The sequence below is a fragment of the Elgaria multicarinata genome, chromosome 3 (assembly GCF_023053635.1).
Source record: "Elgaria multicarinata webbii isolate HBS135686 ecotype San Diego chromosome 3, rElgMul1.1.pri, whole genome shotgun sequence".
Lineage (NCBI taxonomy): Eukaryota > Metazoa > Chordata > Lepidosauria > Squamata > Anguidae > Elgaria > Elgaria multicarinata.
In genome coordinates this window covers 121,288,673-121,306,296 of record NC_086173.1, presented here as the reverse complement: position 1 = coordinate 121,306,296, position 17,624 = coordinate 121,288,673, and the positions used below count along the sequence as shown (strand labels likewise).

General features: G+C 42.1%; 1 protein-coding gene across 6 annotated transcripts in view; it reads left to right on the top strand.

Annotated features, from left to right (window-relative positions):
- GRIP2 (glutamate receptor interacting protein 2) overlaps nucleotides 1-17,624 on the top strand; it is a 260,283-nt gene that overhangs the window by 100,162 nt on the left and 142,497 nt on the right. Inside the window, exon 1 of one of the 6 annotated variants that reach the window (XM_063121403.1) lies at nucleotides 11,460-11,545. The exons of the other annotated variants lie outside the window; for them this stretch is intronic. Within the exon in view, the coding sequence (XP_062977473.1) occupies nucleotides 11,506-11,545 (40 nt within the window). The 5' untranslated portion in view covers nucleotides 11,460-11,505. Of the gene's footprint in view, nucleotides 1-11,459; nucleotides 11,546-17,624 lie in introns of those variants that run through there. 6 annotated transcript variants of the gene reach the window in all.

Here is a 17,624-nt window from a genome sequence, read left to right as displayed (position 1 = left end):
TGCATGCATACAGATGACACCTGCTAAAATTCCCTTTTCTATACAACTGTTAAAGATACAGGAGCCCTGTCCTCCTTTCCATATAGCCACCATACCTTAGTTCCTTTTGTTTTATTTACTTTCCACGGTTGGCTAAAGCAAGGAGGTGCTGGGGGAACTGCAAGCTTGGCTTGGTTCAAAAGACAAAGTTAGCAACTCTTGGCCTAGGGTTGCGGGGCCATTCTGGTATCCCACTGGAAAGGATCAAGCTTTTGCCAGTGCTTGCAAAAAGCCTCCTCCCACCACCCTGGAAACATACCTTGGGGCCAGGTGGAAACAGCAAGTGCTCTGGAAGCCCAATGGATCATGTCAGGGATGGGACTGAGACTACCAGTCTCCATCAGCCTTGGAAGAAAAATGAAGCTATTTTCCTTATTGCAGAGATTAGTTTCATTTTCCTGCCAGGGATTATTAAAGTAGTAGTCACAGTCCCTTCCCCTGCCTCCAATCCCCAATGCAGAAACACACTCCACTGGGGGCTCTGCTCTGATATGGCAGCTCTTACTTATTTTTAGCCCTATTAGTTACAAATTGAACCTCCATGTGCTGGGGCAGTATATCTCTGACTAGTGTTGCTGCTTTGACATCTGGGCTGCAGCTAAATGTTTTAGCGTTGTATTCTCCGTGTGTGTTTACTATTGAACGATCATTCTAAAGAGCAAAGTATTCCTAAAATAAAGAATGTGTTCTTTTTCATCAGAGTTCTTTGTTTTCTGCACATATTGCTTGGGCAAATTTACACATAATTAACTAGTGTTCTTTCATTGAGTGTCAACCCTCATTGTAACATATATCTCAAAGCTACAAGGGATTAATACCTTTGGTGGGGAGGGGAGAATGTGGACCTCTTGGACTGGAGGGCCATCTGAAATTCTCTGAGGAATGCCTTATGCAAGTCTGCTTGGTCTGGCCTCTTCTTGTGCCTTGAACAGCAGCTTAATATGCAGGAACGAATGTGTGAAACTTTTGGGGAGATAAGCATAATCATCTGCTATTTGCTGAAGATAATCTTAAAGGCCTAGAGGTTAGCAACCCTCATCCTATACAATCTATCATACAGTTTATAAATGACCTAGTCTACTTTTAAAAAAATAATCAGGCACAATATGGCTGAAAGCCAGTGTGGTGTAGTGGCTAGAGTGTCAGACTGGGAGTCGGGAGATCTGGGTTCTAGTCCCCACTCAGCCATGGAGACCCATTGGGTGACTTTGAGCCAGTCACAGACTCTCAGCCCAACCCACCTCACAGGGTTGTTGCTGTGAGGATAAAATGGAGAGGAGGATTATGTATGCCGCCTTGGGTATACAAGGCGGGATGTAAATGCAATAATAAATAAAATAAAATAAATAAAATGGATATAGGGTCTTCATCTCATTCTGAACAAAGAAAAAGTTTTAAAAGATTCATCTTCTCTACCGATTGCCAAACCTCCTGTGACTTGCCTTGAAAACCATTCATATTTTGTTGAACTCTCCTACAAATGTTTCAAAAGAAATAAGTTTGTTTGTTTCTCTCTTGTGCAGGTGTGGGCGGGATGTTTAAGCTAATAGGGAAAGCACACACCCTCATTCCCTGCCACTCTGGAGTATGCTAGATTCCAGACCATGCTCAGGACTATCCTTTCCTGCAAGGGCACATGGCTTTTGGAGTTTAATTAAATTGGGAGGTCGAGAAGCTTACAACTCCAACTTCAGCAGAAAATAATGCTCCTGAGCATAATTACTTGCTGGCCAGTCCTGTCTTTCGCAAGCCCCACTCTCTAAGGTAATGGAAGCAGGTTGCTTGGGAAGGGGAGGGAGTGGCAGAACAGCTGGGCTATTGATAAGAAGAGCTTCCCAATTGCACATTTGCCCCATCCCTGGTCTTCTTCTCCGCTCCATTCAAGCCTTAAACCACATTCTCTTTTGTCTGGTTTATACAGTTTTTCTATGGATGGTAATGTCTGCTTTGTACCATCAGCTGATGTGTCGTGGAAGCTCTCTGTGTGCTGCTTCTGTGTGAACATTGCTGCTTTCTTATGACCGGGTTATTGCTTGCTTTATCATAATGCACACATTAACTTTATAATTCCTCTTTTGCAAAATGCGGCAATCGGCTTTTAAAATGTATCCTGTTGCAATGCTTATTAAAATTAAGCCCTGGGAAGGCATGTTTGCATTTGAAGTAGTTCATATATAGCACCTTGGAGAAAAGGTGTCTGGTGCACTAGCGTAAAAATGAAGTCTTATTAAGCAGAAATTCAATGCTTCTGTTGAATAACCCAGCAATTAAATTTTATCTTGATTCGTATGCAGGTCAGGACAGTTTCAAAGGAGAACAGGGAAGCAAAGCATCATGGTTTAATGCTATGCAAATTAGTGTTAACATGGTGTTTCATTTCTCGTTAATGCATTGTTACACTGTTACTCATTGAAAAGAAACTATGTGACACCTATTAAGAGTGATGACCTACTCACTTAGTTTTCCATTTGGCTTGGCAAAGTGTCCCAGAGCAGATTGTGGCGCCAGAAGGATTCTTGAAATCTGCACTTTAAAACCATGTTCAGGTATTATTTTGCCTGAATAGTTTGTCTTATGTTTATACTAGATCATTTGTTGACACACTGTAATACCTTCCAAAAATGAACAAAGGTGGGTGTCTCTGTGTGTGTAGGATATTTCACATTTGTACCTTTCACTTCCTGGGAGGAGTTCATAGAAGCATTCATAGGGCTTCCCATTTTGTCTTTGCAACAACCCTGAGAGGTAGATTAGGCTGAGAGAGATGGATTAAATGAATCATTGCATTTAAAGAATCCTGCTCTTACCTCCTGCTTCCCAACATGCAAGCTAGCTGTGCCCCAGTTGCCATGTGCTATGCCCGTCTCCACTGTCATGCATTCAACAAGCATGAGAAGGGGTCCTATCAGCTGATTGGATCAGGCCCCACTGCAATTGAAGGAGCTCTATGCACATACATCAGTACGTTTATGGAATGTGAACCCTGCTTCCTCCATTTATTTGTATACCACTTTTCTATGGTAAAACTATGCTCAATGCTCCTTACAACAACATCAGGAGAAAAAACATACACCATCATAAAATATAGCAACATATCCAGATAATTCTCTAAGAGTTACAAGTCACAACAAGATTTAAATAGTCATACACACAGGGTAATCAAAACATCTCCCGTTTATAAATGTACACAAACAATCCAATTATAATTCATACTAAGGCCAAAGAAAGGAGGGGGAATCCAAACAGCAGCAAAAAATAAAAATAGCAGCAGCCTTTTGTAGCTAGAGTCAATCAGGGCCCCACCCTCCCAAGCCAGGTGGAAGTGAGGCAGAGAAGTTGTGACCAGTCCTGCAGGACTCACAGCTAGATGGCCTCTAGAAGTAGGAGCACTATTGGTACCTGAAGTCACCCAAGGCCCTCTCAGGCCAGGTGGAAACACATCAAAGGTGTTTGTTTTGAACCCTCTTTAAGAGACTGGACCAAGGCCACCTGGTGAGTAGTAAGGAAAAAAACTATGCCATATTTCTGGGGGGTGGGAGAGAGAGAGAAAGAGAGATTTGGTTTACAAAACTAGGCCGATGTGGCCTAAATTTGGACTGAAAGTATCTGTGTGGTTTTGAGGATGTGTGCGCTGAAACCACTCCCATGAGCTTACAATTGCTTCGATAAATGTGGGTGGGATTGTCTGTTGAAAATGGGTTTTTCTTGTCATAAGTGCCCAAGGTCTTAGGTTTTGTGCTCTGGAACTGTTTTACTCTGTACAGCACCATGTACATTGATGGTGCTATATAAATAATAATAATAATAATAATAATAATAATAATAATAACAACAACAACAACAACACTTGTTCAGATTTTTGCAACAGGAGACTAAAGCAAATGTATTTAGTCTTAGTTACTTAGTCTTTAGTATTTATACAGTGCCATTGGTCTACATAGCATTGCTCAAAGCATATCATAAGTTAAAAAAAAAGTCTCTGCTCTTGAGGAGTCAGCAGGAAACAATAAAACCAGGAAGAGGGTGATGGCTGGTAGGAGGGGACCTCTCCCTCATCCATAGTCAAGACTCCTATCTTTAACTATCTCAGGTCTTGTGATGCTTTTTTTTTTTAAAAAAATCTAATTTTCCACTTGCTGTACTGTACTTCTTGGTATTGACTATCAGCCTGTTATCTTGGCATGCATTCCAGTCTGATTAGGGATGGCTGCTGTGCATGTGAAATGCATAATCCTGAGGCTTAAAAGGAGCTGGTGTCAGATGGAGGGTCACTTCCTCACCACTCCCCTCCCCTCTCCATTAATCACAGTCCAATCCTATATGATGCTCCTGAGTCACTGCTTTCCCCACCCCACCCCCAAAGTCTTCTAGCTACAGACATTGGCAATGTTGCTGTTACTTTAGGCCAAAGATGGATGCAGTTGTTTGTTGAAATATTGTGTAGCCAAACGTGTATGGTAATTCTCATTGGATTCCAATTCTGAGGAAAACAGAATGTTAATGAGCAAGGCTCTAGACAAAAACTCCACAAGGATATTCTTCCCTCTTTCTGTGATCTGGCAGCTTCTCTCTCCTAAGTAAGAGCTATAATTGCTTGTTGGAAAGGTCCATTTATCTTGCAGTGCCAATTATTGATGATGAATTAGCTTTTAGAGATGCCTAGAAGAATCCCATCTTTATGGAAGGAAACCTAGAGAAGGTTGGTGGCTCTGTTTTGAGAGCTTGGTCTTGAAGGAAATATTTTTCTGTGATTGAATTTTTACATTTATAATAAACCCACTGATTTGAGCCATATTTCAAGATGGTGGTGGGAACGTGTGCAAACTTTCCTAATCTTCCTTTTGTGACCACAACTCACACTCTATTAATGGTGAAAGCCTCCTACCTTCCATTTCAGACCTGGCTTCTGGAGCAGAGCTGGGGCTCACGGAACCATGTGGTGATTAGAACCCAGCTGTATGTGGTTCCAAGCATTGCCTAACTGACTGAGAATGGTTGTAAGTGGGATTTGCACATAGTCCACTTTTAGGCCATAATATGGCTACTTGCAACTGTGTACGGCAGTTAAAAAAAAGTGATCAAGGGACAGGAACGTCTCCCCTTACAACATTTGGAGCTTTTTATCTTTTAAAAATATGGTGAGTAAGGCGGAACATGAGAGGTATATCAAACCATGCATAGTGGATCTCATAATACTAGAACCCAGGGTCATCCAATGAAGTGGAATGGTTGGAGATTCAGGACGGATAAAAGAAAGTACTTATTCATACAGTGCATAGTTAAACTATGGAATTCGCTGACACAAGAGGTAATGATTGGCCACAATCATGGATGACTTTAAAAGGGGATTGGGGAAAAAACATGGAGGATAAAGCTGTCAATGGCTACTAGTCCTGACAGCTATGTGCTACCTCCATCAGAGGCAGTATACCTTTCAATGCCAGTTTCTGTGGAACACGAGCAAGTGAGTGCTATTGCACTATGTTTCCACTGCGTATCTGGTTGGTTCCTGTGGGAATAGAATGCTGGATGAGGTAAGCTTTTGATCTGATCCAGCACGGCTCTTCTTTCTTTGTTATGTACATGCAAAATGTGGTGGACCTCTAAGTTATTTACCCCAAGTGCTGGTTCTCTTAATGAGCCAGGTATAATTAGAGATGTAACATTTCTGGATTTTCTTTTCTTTTCTTTTTTCCAGAAAAAAATGGAAATTTTTGGGAAAATGATATATATTTTTTGCAATATTAGCACTTTTTACAGATTGTTACTTTAGGAACATAAAATGTATGTACAAGTTGGTGTGGCATAGAATTATCATATTTGGTATATTAAAAGTACAGTGTATTCAAACAATTATTACAAAATGAATTTACTTTTCTAAAAAAAAAAATTAAATTTTTTTTTTCTGAGTAACAAATGGAGCTACAAGCTCCTGAACTGTTAGGAACACCTGAACTGTAAAGAAACTCTTTGGTTTTGCCAGTTTATGAGGAGCAGACAAAAAACAATTTTTCAAAAAACCCCAAAGAAACCTTCAACATTAGTAACAAAGAAAATTATTTAAGTCTCTGCTAGTCCTCCACAGTGTCAAGTGGACATAAAGCACCAAGTCCCATAAAAAGAACTGAGAAAAAGGGGGGACCAAGAATCAATGAATATGCATGAAATTTAATCAGACTCATTTTCTGAGCTATCAGTTTCAGTCTCTGCTTCAATGGCAGTGCCACCTAGAGGCAGAAATGCATCTTGCTCTTGCATATGAGAGTTGTAATCTCAGTTTGCAACCTAGGACTTGCTTGTCCTTGGTGCACAGAAATTGTAATAATCTGATACTGTACATAGTTTTTAGAAATCATTTGGAGACGTAAATATATGAACACCTTGTCTTAAACATTTTATTCATCATGCTAAAATAAAACATTCTGCAATCCATTTTTCTTCATCCCCCACCCCATTTTTCAGAAAAACAAAACAAAAAAGGCTTCGTGGGGGGGGGGGAGAATGGGGGCGGGGAATAGGTTTTCCCACCAAAAAAATATCCATTTTTTCCCCCAGGCCTTCACATCTCTAGGTATAATTGACTTTATGCCTTATGAGGAAAAAGATCCTGGAATAAAATATGAAGTCCTACATAGTGTTGATGGTAAAGAGGCAGAATTACTATACATGTTACAATGCACTATGAGATCAGTGTGGATTGAGGAGAGGGAAGGAGATTACTTCTACTCATATTACTATGACTGAATGAATGCAGGTAGAGTAGAGCGTGATACACATGAGTCAGAGAGGTACATATTTGCAGGATATGATTCATCTACAAAGCTCTCATGTTCTCTGTCTGCCTGACTCTACTCTGGTTTTCCTCAGTACTTTTGAGTAAGTTGCCATATTTCTATTGATTACCAGCTTTTGTTAATATGGGAAGAACAGACGTTGAGGATCCTACTGCTTCACAAAGAATATAGTGACTATCAAGTGAGAACAATTAATTGCCTAGTCCATGTTCATGTAAATGCTATGTTGCTGCATTCTGGCTATTTTACTTTACTGAAGTTTATTCCAGGATTAGTTGTTTTTTCGTACCCGCATCTTCAGTCTACTTTAAAGGGGGGAAATCAATTTCTATGATGGTGGTGTATTCAGATTCCTCAATTCATGTCTTAAACTTCTTAGGGGATCAGGATGAAAAAGGACTCTGCTAATGATACAATCAGCATCATTGTAATTTGCCACTAGTATGGTTTATGCAGCCCAAATTAGCAGTTTCCAAATCTATTCTTTTTCTGAAAATTTTCTAAAGCTCACACAATGATATTTCTTGGAGAATGAAGGGATTCTAATTGCAAACTCAACTCTGCTACTAATTGCGTCTATCAAAAGACAACTGTGGTGTTTTTTCCCCTAATAACAAATTAGAGAATAAAATTATCCTGTGTATGCTTTGGGGTGGGTTTTTTTGGCTAATTTTAGCTTTCTGCTCAAGGCACATGAACCCAAAGCAAGTGACTTTGTCTCAAGTTGGAGATGTTACTGCACATAAATTATAGTACTGTGGTGGATTTCCACTGTCTGTTTAAATGGTCAGTTTCCTTCTTTATTTTATGCCAGCCATGCACAACAAAATGCCCTACAGATGTTTTGGAGCTGCCATCTTCCCCCAACCATCAGGGCTAATGGACATGCAGTCTGGAGATTATGGGAGTTGTAGTAAGCACATCTGGAAGGTGCCAGCTTAGAGGAAGTTGCTTTATGCATTAGGGCTGTGAAATATTTTGTGACCATCACTTGAAAGCCTCTTCAAATTGCTCCATAAAGTGGGTTTTACACATAGATAGTGACCCATTCATGTGAAGAATTTAATCACCCCACTGGGATCAGACATTTCCCTCCTACGCCACTGTAAATGTAAAAAAAAAAAAAAAAATCAAGTGATTGCCTGCATAGCCCGAATCATGTGGTGAGTCTCAAATGGCAGCTGGACAACCATCTGTCAGGTATGCTTTAGGGTGGATTCCTGCATTGAGTGGGGGGTTGGACTCGATGGCCTTATAGGTCCCTTCCAACTCTACTGTTCTATGATTCTATAAAATGTGTGAACAGCTCACCACATGTTTGGCATGATGTGGAGCACTTTAAAGCAGGTTTCATGTGATAGCCATAACGTGCACTGCCTATTGGGTTGTATGATTGCAGACTAGTTATTTTTCTACAGCAGCAATTGTGTTATAGAGTACAGCATCCACCTTTGGATCTATTATCACATGTGGTTCTTGGTCAGCATACTACTTCTGTTGTTTTTTATTATTAAAGAGAGGGGGGAAACTCCCCATGTTTACTCAGGACAAAATTTTATGTCCCTTTTTATGGCCATTGTTCTACTCATTCTCTTTCTCTTTCGTAGCCTTTTTCTGTAAATAAATACTGGAGGGGTTGTGCCATTGACCGCATGGAAACTGATCACCGTAGATACTTTGCTAACTTTTTAAAAGATGAAGCTAGTTACTTGCCAGTCATGTAACCAAGCTATTTTATGATTCCATTTCAAGGTTTCCTCTCCCATTCTATTTTTAGCTCACTGCATCAAATTCATTAGTGTGGATATAAGCATATCAGTATTACAGTTATGAAAATACAGTGTTATTTAAAAACTCGAGTTTGCAATTCTGAAGGAAGTACTAGATAGTGAAGAACAAGTCTGGTGGATGTTCCTGAATTTCCTGATCTTAACTGCAGAACTAAGATGGATAGTTCCACCCAACTGCTAAGCTGTACTTTCCAAACTTTCTCCCCCAGAGCCATTCTAAGGGAAAATGAAATAGGCTGATCAAATAAACATAGGCTTTAGCTAGATAGGGTGAAATCGCAGGGCGATCCCCGGGATCGTCCCTGTGTGTTCACATGATGCATAGGGGATCCCGGGATCAGGGAGGGATGATACCTCCCTTGCCCCAGGATCTCGCCCTACCCTTAGAGCCCGGTTTTTCCATGGTCTCGGGCTGAACCGGAACACACGCATGGGACACAGAGCTACTCATGAATACTACGCCCATCAAGGTAGGCGGGGGGAGTGGGGAAAATATTTTTTTAAAAAAAATAAACACCTTATCTTTTGCACATGAGCACTCATGCACATCTTCTCCTTTAAGAAAAAAACCCCAAAATGGCGGATGTGACGCCTCTCCCTCTGAGGTCGTCGTGTGCTAAGCACATGCTTCTCTTTCCCTTGAAATTGACAGGATATCAGAAGTGTTTGATTGAATCATGCCCAGCCCAATATGTGATGACGTGTCAGAAAATGGAGTCATAAAGAGTGACCTGCCTTCAATCTCTCCCTTCTTACCTGCCTCCTTACCTGCCTTGCCACTGCTACCTGAATGTGGCTGATGTCTGCTTAGCAACATCAAGATTTGCTTACCTTAAAGCCAGCAAAGATTGAAGCTAAAGAGATCCATTAGATTGCGGGGGGCTCCCAACCATCTCTTCTCTGCTTTCGCGGCTTTATACTTCCTCTTTCAAAAGAGGAAGTAAACAACATGCACGTGGCCCATTCAACGGGCTTTTCTGGCCACGCTGCTTCTCCTGCACACAGCAGGAGATAGCAGCAACTTTTTTTAAAAATAAATAAATCGGACTTTCTGGGTGTTTTTTTGTGGCACGAGGAAGGCCAGAAGGGGCGGGAGGCACGCGGGAGGCAGATGACACCATGAAAGGGACCCACGAAAAATCCAAGAGTGCCCACCAACAAGCATGCAATAAAACATTTGTCTGATGGAGCTCAAAGTCTCGATGCCATAGACATTGGGATTGTTGGGGAAGTTGGCAGTCAGACATTGCTAAACGAGAACAAAGCCTTGCCTGATGACTTCTTTATGGCTGACATATGAGTCAATCATCTCACCTTTCCAATGGACAAGTATTGACACTTTTTTTTTTTTTAGTGTGAGGAGCAACTAGTAGAATTTTCTCTTTTCTTTTTCTTTTCTTTTGCGTGGCCATTAAGTTTCAGAAGTGAAACCCAGTGGCATGATTTAAGTGAAAAATGCAAAATGTTTGCCCAGGCTTGGACTGAGGGCGTAACAGATGGAGTAGGTTGCAGCCAACTGACTATTAGCCATGGCTTGGTTGACACCATGCTGGTCAGCCAGTATGGCACCAACTTCCCACACCAGTTGCTACTTCTAGGCTAGGGAGAAGTACCTCTTCTTCCACTCTGGGTTCAACACTGTAATCTCTGAGGGTAGCTAATTGCCGATACAGTGTAATTATTTCTACTCCTTGTCCTTCTTTGTATTTAATGCACATATTCAGCTTATTATTATTTTTGATGCTTTTCTGATTAAAACTACTAAAAGGGGGGAAACCCAATCTAAACCTCTAACTTCCATGTGGTGTAAGCTAGGCAGTATACTTGTATGCAGGGCAGGCAAGTTTGCCCTCCAAAGTAGGGTTAAATTGAGTTATCAGCAAATGCTTTAAGCAGGTTCTGGCACCACTGCTTCATGCTCATGTACGCCCTGGCTCTATGTGTGTAGAGAAAGGCGCATAATGCTTCGACAGCAGCTTGACATTGCCTTGAAAGGTGCTGGAGGCCGTACAGTGAGTTGACAAAGGGGGTGGGGGAGAGAGCGGGGAGTGTTGAGCGGTACTGCAGCACTTGCCGCCTTCTTCTCTTGCACTCTGAAATGTCGCTGCCTGCAACTTGGGAGATTATTTTGATTTTCCAACCTGAAAGCCTTCACCACCTTCCGACTTGCGCTGCTGGTTTGAGTCAAAGCAGGCACCTTTGATTGTGTGGCTCCAAGCCAAGAGATATTCCATTCAGCCTTCTGGGGGTTGTTACGAATTTCCTGGGCGAGAGCAACAAAAGGCTCCATCTGAAAGAGGAGCACACCACCCATGCGGGATGATGGCTGCTCCCTCTCAGTGTGGTCTAAACTGGCAGTGAAGTGTCTCCTTTGCCTTTGCCATGCAGGCCACTTTGACTGTGTTCAGTTCAGTTCCTGCTGCTTCTCCTTCAACCAGCTGTTCTTTTTTTTAACGTCTACATTTAGAACTCTTGCTCTGGTTTTCTGCCTCATGGTGAACCAGTTTGACAGAGCTGGATGGTGTGTGTGTTTTTTTAAGGATCAGTTCAAAATTCTTTCGCCGCTTATTTTTAATTCTTTCATTTGCAAGGTTCTAAACCTTCAGATCCTAATTTGAGGTTTTACATTTCAGGGACTGGGGCATTTGTTGGGTGTCAATCCGATGGACTCAATAGGACTTTGTTCCCTTTAAGTGGAGGAGCATATCGTTCGAGCAGTGTAACCCTGCTCTCTTGTGGGAGACGGCCTGAGAGCGAGACTGCTGTAATGTGATTCCAGTGCCAGCCAAGGCAAAGAGAGAGAGAGAGAGAGAGAGAGAGAGAGAAAGAAAGAGGAGCGTCTCTTGCAATTTAGCTGAATGCTTTGATAGATAATAGCAGACATGCTTTGTGGGCTGAAAAAGGATTTTCAGTCAGATTTCGGTGAGTGAGACTCATATCTTTACCTCCCATTTCTCTTTATTTCATCTTAGCTTTTTTTTTTTTTTTTTTTTTTTAAGAAACTTGATCCTTCAAATGTGTTTTTTGCAAACACGATGCTCATCCTTAATGGAAGTCTTTTAAAATCCTCTCCAATTTTCTGCGGTGGCTTCTATGCTTTTGTTTTTGGCAGCTGTGTGTATGTGTGTGATATGTGTGTTCTCTTGCATGTAATTAATTTGACTTTGTAACCTTGGAAACTATGGGCTTCTACACGCAGCCCCTCTTTAAAGTCTCTCTCTCTCACTCTCGTAGCTTGTGTGATGTATGGAGGCTTTATGTGTAGCTCGGTGCAGTTTGTATTTTCCCTGTTACTATAAAGCTGATTTTTTTTATTGAAAGGACAGGGAACAGTGTGTTAGTAGTAAAAGAGCATGCTAAATATAGACGGATTGCTAACTCTGGTGTATAGCGATGGTGGTGATCTTGCAGTCTAATGTAATTTAACATATTAATGATTCTAATGTACTAGAAAATTGCCTGTATGATAAGGGCTGTTCACACTTCACAAATTAAAGGTGTACAGATAAGGCAGATCCAATGAGTACAGCTCCACACTTTAAACTGGCAGCATGCATCTATTCCACCATGTGTACACACTGAAGCCGTAAAGTGTGAGGTGGCCCTCATGAACTGCACTCTGATAGTTTACTTTCACATTAAGAAAACATTTAAGCCTCTCTCTCTCTCTCCCTCTCTTTTACTAAGGGTATTCTTTCTGTTGTAGTTTTGTTGGCTGAATAGATTTCACAAAGACCTGATAATAGAGGGAGTTAGAGGGAGCTGGTTGTGTTTTATCACCACCATACTTAATTTTGCCTATAGAGTACTATTTCATCTTTGTGTTTTGCAGTCTACATTTTCAAATGTGCTGCGTGAAGGTTTGATTTCCTCTAACTTGGGTGCTATCCTTCAAAAAACTTCAACCATTTGAGAATGAGGCATATCCCTATCAACCATTCCTGGAAGGGTAGCCCTGTTAATCTGTTGCGGCAAAATCAACAAAAACTCTTGTGGTACCTTTAAAGACTAACAGGGTTTTTATGGTATAACATTTTGTGGCTGGACTAGAATCTATTTCATTAGATGCTTTCATGGGCATTTGACCCCAGGGTTTACCATTTTGTTTTCCTATATCGAAGTGTGTTTGTCTGCCAACTGAGGATAATATTTCATGCATCTGATGAAGTGTACTCTAGTCAATGAAAGTTTATGCCATAATAAATCCGTAGGTCTCTAAGGTGCTACGAGACTTAGTTAATCTTGGAAACTTAACTTCTTCTTGACTTGCCTCTGAAGTGATTTGAATAAATGAATCAATGTTTCCATCTTCGCCCCTTAATCCTATTTTATATATTGAAAAGATGCAATTTGGACATAAAAGCCCCATCTCTCTGCCTGCGTTTTCTCTAGAGGAATTCATGATTTCAACCAGTTAATTCCATTTTAGAAGGGAACTTCATGCGTTGCAAGTTACAGAATGAGAATGCTGAAAATACTGGATAGAATTGCATTTGTAGCAAATACTGATCCTGCGGGCCTGTCTTCATTGCTGGAAGACCTTTTTTAAAGGAACGACTGGTCATTACAAGGGCATGGAAGCTTTAAAGTTACACATACTGCTTCAGGCAAAAGGTGAACGTAGGCACTCAGTAACCAGCAGGTTTTTTGAAAGCCCTTGGTTTTTTGAAAGCCCTTGGGCAAGACATCCTCAATGGGGGGGCCTTCCTCAGCGAGTCTCTTTCTCCTGACCATTGTCACCAGCTGCTCTTTCTCCTCATCCTCTTTCTCCTCATTGCTACTACTTGCTTGCTTGCCAGGCAGAGAGCAAGTAGGCAGGGGCATCTCCTGCTGTTCCTTCTCATCACCACAGTTGTCTGGGCTAGAGCAAGAGGCAGGTGAACAAATAGGTTGCAATGATGAAGGAGGAATTCTAGGGGTCCCCTGCTGGGGTGTGAACCCTCAGCAGTTGACAAGCCCTGACACCCTTGACACTGGCCCTGTAGCTAATGCTAAACTTTCTCTCTCTCTCTCTCTCACTCTCTCTCTCTGTGTCAACCACATGCTAGTGCTGATAATGATAGCTATTTTTGCTGGGTGAAAGGCTAATATCAAAGCTTGGTCTTACCAAAGAAGCAGTGGGATACAGACCTCAGATGATGATGATGATGATTTACATTTCTGTAATACCCCATAGCCAAAGCTCTCTGGGCAGTTTACAAAAGATTACTTCCCCATAGTTGAAGCTATCTGGGTGGTTTCCCTGGATTATACTAGGGAAAAGTACAAAGTGGAAGTCTTAGAAAAGAGGGGACTGATGGCCCAAAGAAAAGGGTTTGAGAAGCAAAACAATAACTGACCTGAAGAGTTCCAAGAATGGGGGAGGCGTGGTTGCCTCACGTGAATTACATTCTGCAAAGGATAAGCTGTATCTACTGACGCTGTATCTAGTGAAGTCATTGGCGAGGCTGAATAAACAGAAAATGTACTTTTGCATGTCTGGGCTCTATTCATCAAAGTAATGGATAAAGGGGTGGGGCATGGTGAGGGTTGGGTCATTATCCCTCTCCTGGAAGAGGCCTAGATACAGACTAGGAGATAAAATGCACATGCTTTCTCTCTTTCTCTCTCCAGTCTTTGTAGGAGGCCTCTTCCAGAGGATGAAAATGGGTGGTAGTAATGACCCAAGTGCTGTTGCACTGTAGGTGGGACTTCACAAATATGTCTGTCTTCCTTTAAGCTGTATCCAACTCTATCCTAGAGCGTGTGATGCAGCCACTTTGTTGAAAATCAGTATGTCTGGATGGGCCTTGAAATTCCATGTTGGCCAGTTTGAGTGTTATTTTGAGGTGGTTTATAAAGGTGCTAAATAAAATACTTACATATGTTATGTTTACCTCAGCCTCTGCTTTATTATTATGTGGATTTCTACCAAAACATTTATTCTGACAACGAATAGGGTTTTACAAAGCTCTTTGAACTTAAATGTCTTGCTTCCCCCCACCCTCACACCCGTGCGCACATACCACAAAAGTTAATACAAGGCTTTTGTGAGGTGACTTGTGTCTTTGGAGAGCACACATAATGGAGCTATAAAATGTTTATGCGTTAAGGTCAAATGGATTGGCACATGTGTGCACGTTTGGATTGGAGCTGTATAAAAATGAAGTGCAAGTATGAGACATGTGACTAATGATCATTTTTAGGGATATCGGAGAGATCTGTTTGAAGATTTTGTCTGCTTGCCCCCCCCCCCCATTCTGTTTCCTGCTATCAGGTCTGCCTTGGTCTGCAGCATGCTAGCAAATTTCTATATTTTTCAAATTTACATCATTTGCACAATTTGCGCAAATTACAGCGCAAGTTGCATGATTTCCACAAATTTTGGCTACAATTTGTACGATCTCTGTTTGTGCAAATTGTGGCTGTGACCAGAAACTCACCCTACCCCCCTTGCAAAATAAATAAATACCTGGTGTTCAGGAGAAACCGACAGCTCGGCTTGCAAATGCAACCCAACTCAGACGGGCAGCGAAAATCCGCCGATCCCCAAAGGGCCAGATTTCCAAACTATGGACATCCCTATCTATCCTTTATTTGACCAAGGTAGGGGTGTGTGTGTGTGTGTGTGTGACCCAGACATGCCACAAACACACACACAGTGAGGTTGTGGTGGGAGCATAGCAAGTTGCCTTAGAGCAAGTTGGTCAGATTAATCCAGTATTGTCTATTCTGAGTCGCAGCGGATCTACAGGGTCATCAGATGAAGTTTGTGCCCATTACCTACTACCTGATCCTCTAAACTGGAGATGCTACTAATTGAATCTAGGACCATCTACACACAAAGCAGGTGCTCTGCCATTGAGCTATGGTTCAACCCTGTTGAGACAACTAGTTTTAATGAGAAATGGGATGAAAGGGTGGAGTACGGCACTATCCTGGTGTTTCTGTCCCTGGAAACACTTTCCCCAAGAGCCCCCCCCTCCCCCGAGCCAGTGATGGAGAAATCTGTATGGTGGAGTTCGATGAGTTTTCCTAGGTTCATCCCCCGAGACTTCATTTCTGTTCCTGCTGCAGCGCCCCACACAATCTGCAGTAGGTCGGGCCAGTTCACTGATTTTCCTGGCATTTTGCCATTCCCTTTGCAGGTTCTGCAATTTGTGCAAATTTCTGAGCCATTTGTGGAAATTTGCCAGTAACTTGCACAAATGGCAGAACCTGTGGGGGAAAAAATGGGCAAAACAAGTTCCCTGCAGCTCAGCTCACAAACGCAGATCAAGCTGTACATGCCGCAGAACTCCACCAAGTCAAAAACAAACTGGATTTCCCAGCAACAGACATTCCCACTCTGAGCCAAGCTCACTTTTGGTATTGTAGCTATTTGGGGACTCAGACCGTGGGGAAGTATGCTGTGGTCAGCGGAAGGGTTTAGTACGCTACTGTCAAGATTGAGCCCAGGGCCTCTGTTTAGGTTTCTGACTCTGATTCAGATTCAGATATGGAGTTAGAAGAAGCCCAACAGAGACAGGGAGCAGGGGAGGAAATTCCCCAAGACTCCCAGGAGTGAGCAAAGAGCCTTCTCAGTGGTTTATCAATGAAGAGGGCCAGGCTCAAAGACCATCTTTCCCCCTCCGAATGGGAACCCAGGCTTGGTTGGAGGGAGCTTCAGGATTGACAGATGCCAGAGCTCACTGCTGAGTTAAGAGGGCAGAGTTGAGAGGAGGGAGGGGTCACACCAGGTTGCCTGCCTGTCAGAAGTTTTATCAGGAGGATCCTCCCCAAAGGCAGGAGCTCAGAAAAAGCCAGCCGAGCTTGGTGGGAAACCCAGCCTGAGTTGAAAGGCAACTGCTTTGGTTCAGTAGCTCTCTTACAAAAAGGTTTACTTTGCTAATTCGGCCTAGAGGACGAATCTTAGCTTTTGTAGTTGCTTCGGAGGTGAAGAGGTGCTATTAGCCGAATAAAGAGGTTGTGGATTGCACAGTGAGTTTCTGTTGCCTCGCTACTCAGCAGGAGGGCAGCTCACTACCCACATACGTTTGCTGTTAAAATCAGATGTTCGCCTCCTGATTTCTATGCGATAGTGGCATATTTAGATTTAAAACATACTGTGTCTTGTTTGTCTCTAGGGCTCTTCTGCAATCAGAATACTAAGATCTGCATGCTTGGGGATGTTAAGTGTTAAAGTTATTACCTTACAGACATAACAACTTTACTGGGATGCTTCAAATGCTAATGATGTTCTGGGACGGGGTAGAAGAGTAGAGAGTACAGAAACATCAACTGGGACGTTTTACACACACACACACAAAAAGTCATCTCTAACATAGTTTTTCTCTAACAGCCTTCTAAAAGATGTTAAGCTCTTTCTGCACATCTGCATATGTTTTTTTCAAAACTGATATAGGGCCTGATCAGAAGACACCTTAAACCATGGTGGTTAAGCCAGAAAGCCAGGCTGTGTTCAGAAGACACCTTAAACCACAGCTTTAACCATTGTGAATAAGGCTTTTTGCTTTATTCAGCGTGGTTAAAGCCGTGGTTTAAAGGTTCTTCTGAACACAGCCTGGCTTTCTGGCTTAACCACCATGGCTAAAGCCATGGTTTAAGGTGTCTTCTGAATGGGGCCACCATCTCTTCTTCAGAATTCACACCCATTGATTTTTGCCATTCTGTAATGAAGTAGTTCTCCTTCCCCATCTTGAAGATTTTCTGCACCTCAGCAAACAGAGGGATACACATTTGACTGTGCAGGTTTGCTACAGTTGACAGAGAAGGACAGTTATCATGAATGAGGAACTGAGCAAATGTATATTGTGTAATGGGATGTTATGCAAAAGTCATGAAACCTAGGTGTAGTTAAAAAGGAATGTTGCGCTAAGAAAGAACTACCCAGAATTACTGCAGAGGTAAACTAGCCTTGGAAAATAGAACAGTCTGGCTGCAGAGCCTTTGAAAACGATTGACTTTAAGATAAGTTAAGATACTAAACTGGAGACAAGGAGCTAATTACTTGTTACTACTT